Below are 11,878 nucleotides of genomic sequence, written 5' to 3'. Positions count from 1 at the left end.
CATGGAAGAGTCAAAACCAACATCAATCAAAATGCCGAGGCGACCAAAACAGCTAAAGGAGGTGGATGGAAGTGGCACTCAGGCTCGCCAAAGCATGGCGCCAGGCAGTGGCCCCGAGTCCAGGTATCCTGATGACGAATACCCGCATTCAGGGGCGAATCAAGTAATGCCCATGCCGAAGATATCACACTTATACTCATTGCACGGAATACCTTAGAAAAACTAGAAACCTTTAGATCAAGTGATCTTAACTCTTGAATTCAGGGTCAAGTCTTGTATTTATTGATCGAAAACTGCAAAATGCTGTTGCCTCGCCATCTCTCTCGACAAATAACTACAATAACTAATGAAAGTGATTAGTTCGTTAACTATAGAAGACTGAAGCTCCCATGACATCAGATGCAAGAAGTTGATTCAAGCATCACCGCAATAAATAATAATGTATCCAATCTCTCTCTGTGCGCATGGAAGCTTGAAATAGGCGTAACTATCCTGCTCTTCTTGAAGCTCCACACACCCCTTGGGAGTCTCGCTAATAACGTTTTGCCTAGACGCTATACATCTGACATCCGGCTTGGAGGCCCGAATGATCGGCAGCCCCGCCCGACGTTTATATATTGAAGCTTGGGCGCTGACGTTGGATTCGGTACGGAGTACTTTGTACTGTACTTCCACGGCAAACGAACCTGTTGCAGTTGGTATCCCTTTGATTGAACGCGTGATAGAGTCTTTAAAAAGAAAAGTCATCACAAGTCTGCTGAGATGCAATTAGCACATAATAGTCAGTCTTTCGGAGTCCAAGAGGTTGGGGTTCCCCGCTCCCGTGACCGTCGTGGTGGAGGTTCATAAAGACTTCGTACGGAGTACAGCAGTCAACTACCCAAGCATTGCAGCCACACGCTTTCTCTGACACGTCGTTACGGAGTATACTCTAAGTTTATATTCCTTGTGCTATCTCGCAGTTGGGACAGAGACCAGTTGGAATCGGAATTGCTTCTGGAACAGTCTTTTCGAATGAATGACAAATTCAATCATCATGCATCAAAGCATCAAGCATGGGTGTCGTCCACCCGAATATCTACTATGGATTGCGCTGGGTCGCTGAAAGGCGTTTCTTCCTGTGAGACGCCTATTGTCATTCAACATAAACCAGGTGGCTCATTCAACACTCCATACGACTTTCTTAAATGCCCGTTTTTATGTATGTGCTCCGTATGTATGTATGTACCATAACATCCTGGTTACTTTATTTAAGCGAAGTGACAGCTAGCCTACTTGATTGCCTCTTACAACACGCAGCTAAATAATGGGCGATATAGCTCTCGTTCCCGCTAAGGGCGAAGCACACATGTGGGTATACCTAACAAGACCATCGGCTTTCAAAACTCCTCCTGGGACACTTTGTACTCCCTTGTCGAAGTCAACCTACCCCGGAGCAATCCTGGCTTGGGGGATATTTACACGGCGCCGGATCTTACGCTTGGTGGCGGAAGCAGCTTCTGGTGCTGGTGTGTCACACTGTGGGGGGTGCAAGATGGGCGTAGTTTTGTGCAGTATTGCCTCAGCCGGGCAGTCATAATCATATGGAGACAGACGCCAGCTTGCCACCTCGCATTAATGGTGGTACTGGTCAAAGTCAAACTTTTTTTGGGGCATCCATATACTTATCACGGAGTCCCCGAGCACGCACCAGCCCTTTGCGTACGATGGCGCCGTATCTTCATTTTTTTCATGGAGTGTCTGCCTCTTAGACGTACGTGTTGATATATAAAGGTGTATATATACATGCTAGTTATGTATATTATTGACAAGAATGAGCAAAATGGAATGAGCAAACCTAACAAAAAACTGACCATTTACCACCGAGGTTCTCAAAAGGTATGCTTTAACTATACATACAAAACAAACCATCTTTTCCGCCCTAAACTGTTCCAATGCCATTAAGTCCCCATAAACGCCATGCAATGAGGACGTATTGCTGCAGCAGGTAGGATTATTTCATCCAAACCCATATCCAACGAAAAAATGTCCGAAAATTCTCCGAGGTGAAGCCTTTGTCAGGGAATTCCAGTCTTCCTTTTCTCTTCTCACTTGTCACTTGAACTGCATTTGAAAGATCGTTAGATCTCTCTGGGCCCCATTGGCTAAACTTAAAGCCGTGTCGCTTGATCTTATACCCAATAATTAGTAGTACGTAAACGGGTACCTGTAGGAATCCTTGGTTAAGTTTTGACCTAAGACCTGAGACGTTGGAAAGATGGCGCTGGTACATACACCAATATACGCGGCGATAAACCCCCGTAGGCTGAATGGTCTTTCCAGAAAGGACGCAATTCCATTAAATAGTACCAGAATCACACAGGAAATTAGGCCAAATAGAGCTTTCAGCCATTGTCCATGGGATTTATACGGATACCTAGGGTGATTTCTGTCATAACAAGCCGCCTGCGCTTCAGACGTGTTCCCATAGCGTTTGATATCCTGGAGTCTGTGGGTAGGATTTGTCAAATTCCATAAGTGAGAAAATTTCGGATGTGCTTACGTTTTGAAAAAACACAGGTAAGTGCCGCAAATGTTTGCATAAACAATCAAACATGATACTGTACAGTTGGATGCAAGCTCACCCAGCCTCTGCATTCGCCAATCGAATCAGCTTTATGATTCCAATGAGATGGAGCGATAAGAACTTACCTGCCCAGGGGCCCCAGTTGGCCCCATGTACGCTACCAGCATCAGCCCAGCGGTCACAAGAACAGTTCTTATTGGTACTCCTGCATGGCATAATCGTAATCGTTTTGTAATCCATTCGGGCCCAGTCTGATCACGCAGAGCTAAAGTATGCAAAACTCTGGATGCCACATACATGGAATTAATGGCACACGTGAATGCAGAAAACAGATAAATGGCGTTATAAAAGTGGGCCAATGCCGGTAATCCGGCTTCGACGGCGGCGATGACGAATATCGACTGCGCCCCAACAGATTGCGCCTTACCGTTTAGGAACGGATGATCCCAAGGCACCGTGAATGAAGAGGTGAGCATTGTCAGAGCGTAGACTGTGATGATTCGAAGAGAGATTTTTCGGGATGCCATTTTCATAGCCTCCGAATCCGCCAAAGCTTTACTTTCTGCTGCTGTTGCAGCAACAATATCCATACCAACGTACGAGAAAATGACGTTGATAAGAGTAGTCCTAATTAATAACCCAATAAGCCAATGGGAAGTGGTATTGAAAGAAGTACACATGCTTACCACATGCCGAGAAATGATCCCATTGGGCCAGTCATCATCCGTTGCAGATGCCCATTATCATCCTTAATTGGAAAATCGGGGTTGAAAAATCCGTATGGTTTGTCCCAGTCTAGCAAGCGTACGTTAGGCTTTGTCATCGAGCACTGTGGAAGTTGATGCTTACATTTCGTCCCAATTGGCTCCTTATAATATGCATTCGATCTTGCTATTGCATCCGACTATCAGTAAAGTACCCCAATGAATGAATGAAGAAAAAAAGAAATACACACGCTTCATTGTGTCGATCATGACACTCATGACGATAAGGAAGGAGATGAAAGTGAGTTTAAGACTGCCGAATATATATTCAAGCTGGCCGAAAACCTTCACAGGAAACATGTTGATTACCGATACGACAACTAAAACGAGGGTAATCCACACGGCAGCATGAACATTCTCTCCAACAACCCAGCTTAAATGCGTCCTGCCATCGTCGAAATGAAACTTGACAGAATTCGTGACGGCAACTAGCTGATCTGCAGCGAGTACAGCGTACGCAAACCTATGAATAATATTGCATCAGGATTTTCCTCGCGATTGGGTTCGGACCGGACCTTACCAGTACATCCAACCCACTGAAAAGCCAACACCTCTATCAACAAAGCGTCGAGGAAATTCCATGACGGGCGCATTCACTGGCATTAGCGCCGTCATTTCTCCCAGGCACGAGATGACAGCGGATATTACAGCTCCCATAAGAAGATATGCTATGACAGCACCTCCTGGTCCAGCACCAGCAAGAGAACGACCGCTTCCAAGAAACAAACCTGCACAGAAGTATCAGCAAGTGTTCTCAAGTTACTAAATACCACCAGCACGTACCATTTCCAATAGTCCTGTGAAACAGTAGTAGTGTGTTAGCAGTAGTCAGGGCAATTCGAGAGTTCGAGTCAACTGCTCACCCCGAAAACGTAATCATCTAAGGTTCGGAGCCGCATCAGTTATGTGTCGAGTCGCTGTATCAATCACAATTCCCTTAGACTTACGTTAATCTGCCGCTCACCCAGCACTCTCCTGCAAGCAAAATCATCTTAGACTGGTTCATCATTCCTGGTATCTCGATCGAGCGTCATACCAGACATTCTCGCCAACCCGTTTCCTTCGTGGCTCCGTATATGTGGGCTCCTCCACAAACGTTCCATTTCGGCTGCCCGTTTGTTCTTCCGAGCCATCTCGACCTAGAGGATACTCGCCGTAATGTGATAATAAAGCCTGAGGCTTTTCTTGGTCCATTTTACACGGAGCGCTGATATAATGAGGTTGAAATGGCGGAATATTCACATTTTTCGGGTATAAGTCCCGGAAAACAGGTCGGGATGCCAATCATGTCCTCGCTGCATATATAAAGTCGAGATTAGCCAGTCCTAACCCCGCGGATCCAACGCCTTGCATCGACGAACACAGCCCGTGTGCATAAGAATATTCTCAGATACGAGATATCCCAGTGCGACTGAAGCATGGGGCACTTTGCTTTTTCGTATCTCCCAACGAGGACTGGTGGTTCAATAGGCATTACCGTGACAAGATCAAAGACCAATCAAAGGCGGGGAAAAAACGGAATTATCGAAGACAGGGTACAAACCCTTGTTCAGCTAGTGACGCAGTGCGACCCCGGCCACCAGCAGCACCTTTTTATTATTACTCTGGAACCAAGTTATTGCCAGATTTTTCGCTTGGAAAGCGGCATTGTACCCCCAGAAGGTTTGCCCAGACCGAGAACGCGCTCAGGGGATGCCAATACGGGCCTGCGAGTCAGGATAAGTGGCCAAAGCAGGCAAACCCGCTGTGCGAATGGGTGACAGCTGACTGAATCAGGATGGGCATCCTGATCAATTCTTATCCAGATGCAGGTCGCACAGAGGTGCAGGTCAAGCCCAACAGACAAAAGAGGGTTCCGCCTGGGCGACTCCTATTGGCGAAGATTAGACGTAACAATGAACCTTGACAAAGGGCTTTTTTAGCTTGCGTGGAGGGAGATCATCTTCCAGCCATAGCCAAACTTTGAGGCCTTAAAAATCAGCCATGGGTCTTAATCCGCTGTTCGCTTCTTGACATTTTACCGTCCTGCTCTGGAGCATCGAGGAATCGAAGGAAACGGCGTTGCCGGCCTGGATCATAGCCACAACAGGCGACAGGTGTGTGTACAAGGTTAGACAGAGGACTTGCAATTCGACTGTCGTCCCGTAACATGACAAATCGTGCACACTCTTGATGATCGGCGCCAGCACAATAAAGCAATTTTGACACGGCGCAAGGGCCTGGATGATGTAATAATGGCGAATCATATTCCGTACAGAGTACAAGAGCGCTTTTGCTCGTGGACCAATATTATTTTTCTGCATTTAACAACTGGCTAAGACAGCCAACTAACTACTCTGTACGGAGTACTCAGGTTGCGTTGGGAAGGGACAGGACTGTGAGGCTTCTCAGCCATACACGCCCAGTTAACTATAGCTATGTAAGTTAACCACGCAAGCCCCTCAAACTAGTTAGTTCTCTGGGGGAGAGTTTGTTTCTTACTAATATTTCTGAAACAATTAATGCCTTGGGCAGGTATTGAACAGCATAAACACTTAAGGTAACTAATTAGTTACATAGAAAAGGAGGTAAGCGAGACTTTTCTACTCCGTATCACAAGTAACTACGGGGTAAGAGTAGATCGTACAGATCATTAGTTAACTGATTGACTACGGGGTAATAACGACATAAGAGGCTAAAATCGGTGATCCGTCGAGAAGGCTTAACAGCCTTGTTGCAAAATGGTCTGTATCAATTTAGAAAGAAAACGCAAATTCTCCTTGCACACAGGGTACGGAGTACTCCGTAGTTACGGAGTAACTACTTAGTTATTTCTTTGTGCCACCCTTGTGGCAGAAAACCCACGACCTCGAAGAATTCGAAATTTCGCGTCGTACGAAAGGATTGAAAAGTCGAAGAAGTATTTGTATTTGAGGCTTGCGACACGAGAGGTAACTAGTGGCCAAGCAGGATTTACTCAGGGCCATATAGTTAACTCACTTCTTGAAGGTATTAATATTCGCAAGTTCCACTACATACTGCGCGCGAAGTACTCCGTACAGGCGCGTTCTCTGTATTCATTTGAGGGATCGAAACCCACCATTCTAGGAGGCCAGGATACGAGATAATCGCTCTTATAAGAATATTGGGCAGTGTCTCTGGCGCGATGGCGCGCGAAGCCAACAGCCACACCGCACCTGACTGAGGCTCCGGGGGGCTGACGAAAAGGTTCTGGATCAAACAACTCACCTGCGTTCCGTCTTTGCAAAACAAGCAATAAAAGTTTAAAGTCAAATCGGATCCCGATAATTGGTGGCAAGTGACCAGTGAGGAGCAATGCAACAGTTGCGACGTTACAAACTGCCTCCATTCCTTTCCAATCGATCCGTTCATCCCGGTGCATTGGTGGAGAAATGGGGATGAAGGAGCACATCCCTACCTCTTGGCTGAAAAATTACAGCGAGTCAAAGGCGGAGGAAACCACAGGCATTTTAACATTTAAACACAAAGGTAACGGGAGTAACTGGGTTCTTCCCTTTCGGATGCCCAGACTTTAGGGAGACAAGCTGACAGGCAACTGTAAAATATCACCGGTCTGAAAAATATCGCTCTGGGGATACACAGACTACCGTCAATTAAACTCGATCGCAGCAGGAAGGCTGGAATTGAAGAGCAGGCACAGCCACATGGACGTTGTTTTCTTATCTCACGTCTTCGGAGACCGCCTAGAAAGCTGTGGAAGGTTGTCAAACCCAAGCAAAAAGAACGAAGACGCAGCAGAACAGCGGGTGAAGACCTAGAAACCCCCCCCATCTCAGAAAATAACCTGTGATGGGCCCACTCAGCGAATCTCGCCAGCAAGTTTATGCCGTCGGTTTTGCCATCGCCTTTTTTGAACTGGAGACGGTCCACGGAAAGGAGTCGTCGCTCCTCACCTTTACGTATTTGCTCTCCCGAAATTTAGCTTGCAATAATCCGAGAAGTGATACTGGGTGATATACGCCCCGTGGGGCGCCGAATCCTCGCCTGCGATGGCAGCTGTCGGTTCTCATGTCAACCTCTTGGCAAACGCATGGAAGCTTTTGGGAATCCGACATGATATTGACGATATCATCCTGGAGCTTCTGGGCCGCTTTTCATTGGAAAAGGTATATTCAGAATGTGACCCCCAGACTTACCAGCGCCTGGTGATCGCTTTACTTGCCCGACTCAATGCCATTTACTCCCTTCAGCGCCTCTCTCTACCATCTGAACAGGACCAGATTGGCCAGTATCTGGGCTTTTTGGCCAGCTGGGAGGTCATTATACGGTCGGTGGAATTTGTGCTCCAAGTTGTGATCGAGGGACGGGATAGCTTTTGGGAAGCAAGGGCTCTACGCGACAAGTACCTTGCTGAGCTCTTGTCCGTCTCACTTCGGATCTTAAGCCTTCACCCAAAACCTCCAGGAAGCCATCGAGTTAAGGATCGTCGGGATCGCTTCGCACGTATCCACGGGTTCCTGGAGAAATTATTCGATAACTACCCGGGGCCCAAATCCTTCCTACTCCTCATCTGCAAGGAAATAGCGGACGTTTTGCGTACCGACCCCAATGCTCTCGCCCTCCCCCCAAAACTGCGCCATGAGTTACCTAACTTGGCCACGCAACTGGTGCGTTTACAATCGACTCCTTGATCTTATTTCAATGGTTGCGTGGATCATTCCTAGCTGACCATGAATTCGGGCAATAACTTTAGTATCCCTTGCCAGAATGCCTTTCGCCCAGCTATGTCTCTACCCTCGTAGAGAAAGAGGAGACGTCAGAACAATGGCTCTCCCAATTCCTCGCGCTGAGAGATGTTTCTCACTTTGTTGTGGGTGCATCTATCCAGCATATTGTTGATGAGGAGACTCCCAGCGTCGAACTTCAGGCTTCTTGCGCAAAAACCAGGAATGCCATATTAATGTCATTGGATAGTTTTCGAATACCTCAAAATTTCTCCAAGCTGGGAATGATTGAAACATTTAGTGATATTTTCGAAGTCATTCTACCCGACACTCCCAGTGTGAGCATCGAAGATACGTCGAGGCTGGCATTTGATGAAGAGGCCATGGACTCAATCCATGCGTTTTGCCTGTCCCTGAATGACCGACAAGTGGTACACCGCGTGAGCGATGCACATATGATGAATGCAGTATCAAGCATTATGAACAATATAGCCACCTTCACTGAGGCGCTCCCCCGTATCCGGCCATCACATCAAAGAGCATACGCACTGAATTGCCCATCCTGTCATTTTGTCGAACATTACCAGTTCAGCGATTCCAATAATCTCAAGATTCCTGTATGTTTATTTATTGGCGTGGAAACTAACAATTCAAGAGCACTTCTAATACTACTTGTAGGATCCATCAGAGGGGCCACTCATAAAATTACCTAAAGGAACGAAGTGCGTTCAGTGTGACGAAGTGGTTACAGTCGCGCGAGAAATTTCACTGGTCTGGCAATCATGGCATGCCTTGAAATCGATTGAATGCAATGCAGACACAATTGGTGTGGAAAGACACTTACCTACTCAGTTTCAGCTGCTACCCAAGCCTGGTAGTGGCATGCCAGTACAAGCAGGGGCAAATGTCCCTCTTAATGTAGGAATTCCGGCACAAGAGCCCAGATATATGGGGCCATATACTCCTCATTCTGAAAATACCGTTCTCCCCAGTCCAGGGCCTTCCGATAGAAGCCAATACTATTCACCCGATCTTATATCCCCCATCTCCTCCGAACAAAGGCATAGATTCGATTCTCCACTTAGTGAAATGACCCGACCGGATTTTCCGACTTCCATTAATGAAACAGTTCAAAATAATATCAAACCACCGGTTGCGAATGAGCGACTTACAAACACATCATCACCCGAGGGCACCTGGTCATCTGCTATGGATTCCTTAACAAGCCATATTGAAAGAGCCAGTTCAACGGCATCATTTCAGCCTATACCACCCACACGCACGCGCACCATCTCTCTTGGTGTAAATCTAGACAAGAAAGGTAGGTGGATGTCTATCAGAAGAAAAGACCCCCCAGCTCCCACAGCGGGCGATGCAAGTTCCTTATCCTCCGGAACACTCGAGGGTCAGCGAATGGAGGAAATCTCCCTCAAAGATCTAATTAATGCTTCTAAAGTTCACGCAAGGGGAAAGGGGTCCAAAAGCATCAATGTCTACCTCTCCCAAAACTCAACCCATGCTCTTTTCTGGATGCAACCGTCGATACATGTCTGGGACGTTGGCATGTCGCCTCCATTGCCAATTCGTGCGATTTCAACGGAGAGCTCATGCTTAATGGCAGCCGTCACGAAAACATACCTCGCATACGTTATAGGAACTCGAGATCAGAAGCTTACGGTGAGGACAGCTTTGTGTGGTTAAGTGGTCGCGATACTGATGAGGGCTAGTTACGAATCGTGAACCTAGTCCAGCCAACGGCATTAGTGCTCGAGTATCGAATGGCATCAGCTCAATGGTGCCGAAGCATAGCTATTAGCCCGACAGAAAATTATGTAGTTGTCGGTTTTGAAAACGCAACTGTTCGATTTTTTCGAACAACCGACACCGAGCAGTCCAGAGAATTTCGCCTTCACCCATATCATAAGGATTGCCGAGGATGTCCATCAGTGGACTCGTTAGCATTCTCCCTCGATGGAATGGTTCTAATTGCGAGTACCAGGAATCCTAAGATGGGCCTGATCCAAGTTTACTTCTGGTCCTTCCCATTTTTAGAGTTTAGAGAACTTACAAAATGTCGATATCATGTGCCTCTTCACGAATCAGAGGACAATGGAGTCTCGGCAGCATTGTATCGGCCGTCTAACACTCCAGATGAGGATTTGGTCTGTATTAGCACATGGACGCAATCCGGTGTCCCTCTCCTCATTCAGCCCGAAAACGGGCATAGATCCGAGATCAAGCCAGATGGAACAAGGCGCCTTGGTAATCGTATCCAATGCGCTGCATTTTCGCCCTCTGGCAAGCAGTTAGGCCTGGTGAACGACAAAGGCCACCTGTATCAACTATCCAATCTTAATTCAAGTATCATGGAATGTCGAAAATTGGCGAATTCGAAGGAACTAACCTCAAAGTGCGATTCATTTGCAATGTCATATATGTCGCTGCACGAGGAAGAGTCCGTCGTTCTGGCATGGGTTGAACTGTCCAAGGGCGTGGCGTATATCAAGAAAATCCCAATAACCTCTACAGGGGTAAGTTTGATTCGTAACCCCTAGCTCTCTAGAATCCGCTAAAATCTGTTTTCTAGACGGAATATCAGATATCGACAGTTGCCGATAATTCTCGCGCACCGTTCTCCGAGCTCGAAGGAGACACGAGTTTAACAACTTCATCGCGACCTAAAACCAAGGAATCCAATCGACTGTTGTCGCCTGTATTACGGCATTATATGCCTTTCGGAGAAAGCAAACGCTCCCAAAAGAGCAGCCCAGTGGAGTTGGCTGCAAACGACATTCACTCCTCCGCAAAGAGGGCAGAATAAATGTCACCCGAACGAGAAGGAAAGAGCATTCGTGTTAGCATAAAGACGCGATTTCGGGGTTTTTACTCACCAGAGCTTGATTGATTGAGTCTTCGATTGCTCTTTATCCATCCATAACCTTTTCTCACGCAATCCCCTCCTAGCACATCGTTCGCTGTCCTATACCTTACGCTTTTCTGTAATTTCTGACAGATATGTTTTTGGTCTTTCCCAAGTCATTTGGCGAGGATACCTGACGCGCTATATATACCCCCATCTATAAATCCTCCTGTTTAAGCTTTTTAGCCGTGTAACAACCAGCACAGATACGAACCATAAAATGCACCTTGTGGGTCAGAAAAGATCCGTAAAATGAAACCCTCGGAGCCGAGACTTTTTATGTCTATAAAAGCGGGCACAGACACTGAGGCTATATTTGGAAAGGTGTTGACTTGCGAATGCTACTGTGCCAGGACATTGTATGCATAGACGGCGGGCCTTATAGCTTGGGTATGCGCGCTGCCCGCTTTACGCTTATTGAGTAAAGGCTAGGCGGAATATTAGCACCGGAGAATAACGGCTCCGACCATGGAAGCAACAGGTAGCTAGGTACGGAGTACGAAGTAGTCCACGGCTCAGGTACTGGAGCCTATCACCGGGATTGCCATCTCCTGTGATAATTTCTTCCACGCCGATCCCACTCAACCCATGTTCCTGCAACAATTATAACCCAAAACAGCATTATTTCTGACTTGTCTACTTGTTTTTGAAAATGCCAGTTACTGTGCAATCGGCGGTCGAGGGTATAAATAATCTAATAAAATTTTAAGCCTGTGGATATCCAATGTGAATCTATTCAATGTAGCCCCTATCCGGAAAGTATATTCTTGACACAGCTTTATGCCGGATGGGAACGAAGCTAAATTAATTCCCCGGGTTATTTAACAACAAGCATAAGCTTCAACTTTATTTTGAAAACTAGTCAACAGACTATGTGGAAAATTGACTCTAGGCAAGAGGTTGATGAAAATGAAACTGGTATTGAAAATGAGTAAAGACGCAA

The 11,878-nt window shown here is 46.6% G+C and overlaps 2 protein-coding genes across 2 annotated transcripts; one reads left to right on the top strand and one right to left on the bottom strand.

The window, feature by feature from the left end:
• Positions 1-2,655: 2,655 nt before the first annotated feature.
• On the bottom strand, positions 2,656-4,524 carry LOZ57_005093 (uncharacterized protein; the record flags this gene model as incomplete). Its single annotated transcript, XM_049254126.1, has 9 exons — positions 2,656-3,193; positions 3,253-3,361; positions 3,416-3,457; positions 3,522-3,793; positions 3,851-4,058; positions 4,114-4,127; positions 4,194-4,210; positions 4,278-4,305; positions 4,367-4,524. 9 exons carry the CDS (start codon positions 4,522-4,524, stop codon positions 2,656-2,658), a joined length of 1,386 nt encoding a protein of 461 aa, XP_049106973.1.
• A 2,816-nt stretch (positions 4,525-7,340) lies between these two features.
• On the top strand, positions 7,341-10,836 carry LOZ57_005092 (uncharacterized protein; the record flags this gene model as incomplete). Its single annotated transcript, XM_049254125.1, has 5 exons — positions 7,341-7,958; positions 8,045-8,632; positions 8,694-9,711; positions 9,762-10,546; positions 10,603-10,836. The coding sequence occupies 5 exons, from the start codon at positions 7,341-7,343 to the stop codon at positions 10,834-10,836; spliced, it is 3,243 nt and encodes a 1,080-aa protein (XP_049106972.1).
• Between the last annotated feature and the right edge of the window lie 1,042 nt (positions 10,837-11,878).

The sequence above is a fragment of the Ophidiomyces ophidiicola genome (genome assembly GCF_022830035.1).
Source record: "Ophidiomyces ophidiicola strain CBS 122913 chromosome Unknown scaffold_23, whole genome shotgun sequence".
Classification (NCBI taxonomy): domain Eukaryota; kingdom Fungi; phylum Ascomycota; class Eurotiomycetes; order Onygenales; family Onygenaceae; genus Ophidiomyces; species Ophidiomyces ophidiicola.
Note: the sequence above shows the minus strand (reverse complement) of the source record. Positions and strands in the feature narration are given on the sequence as shown.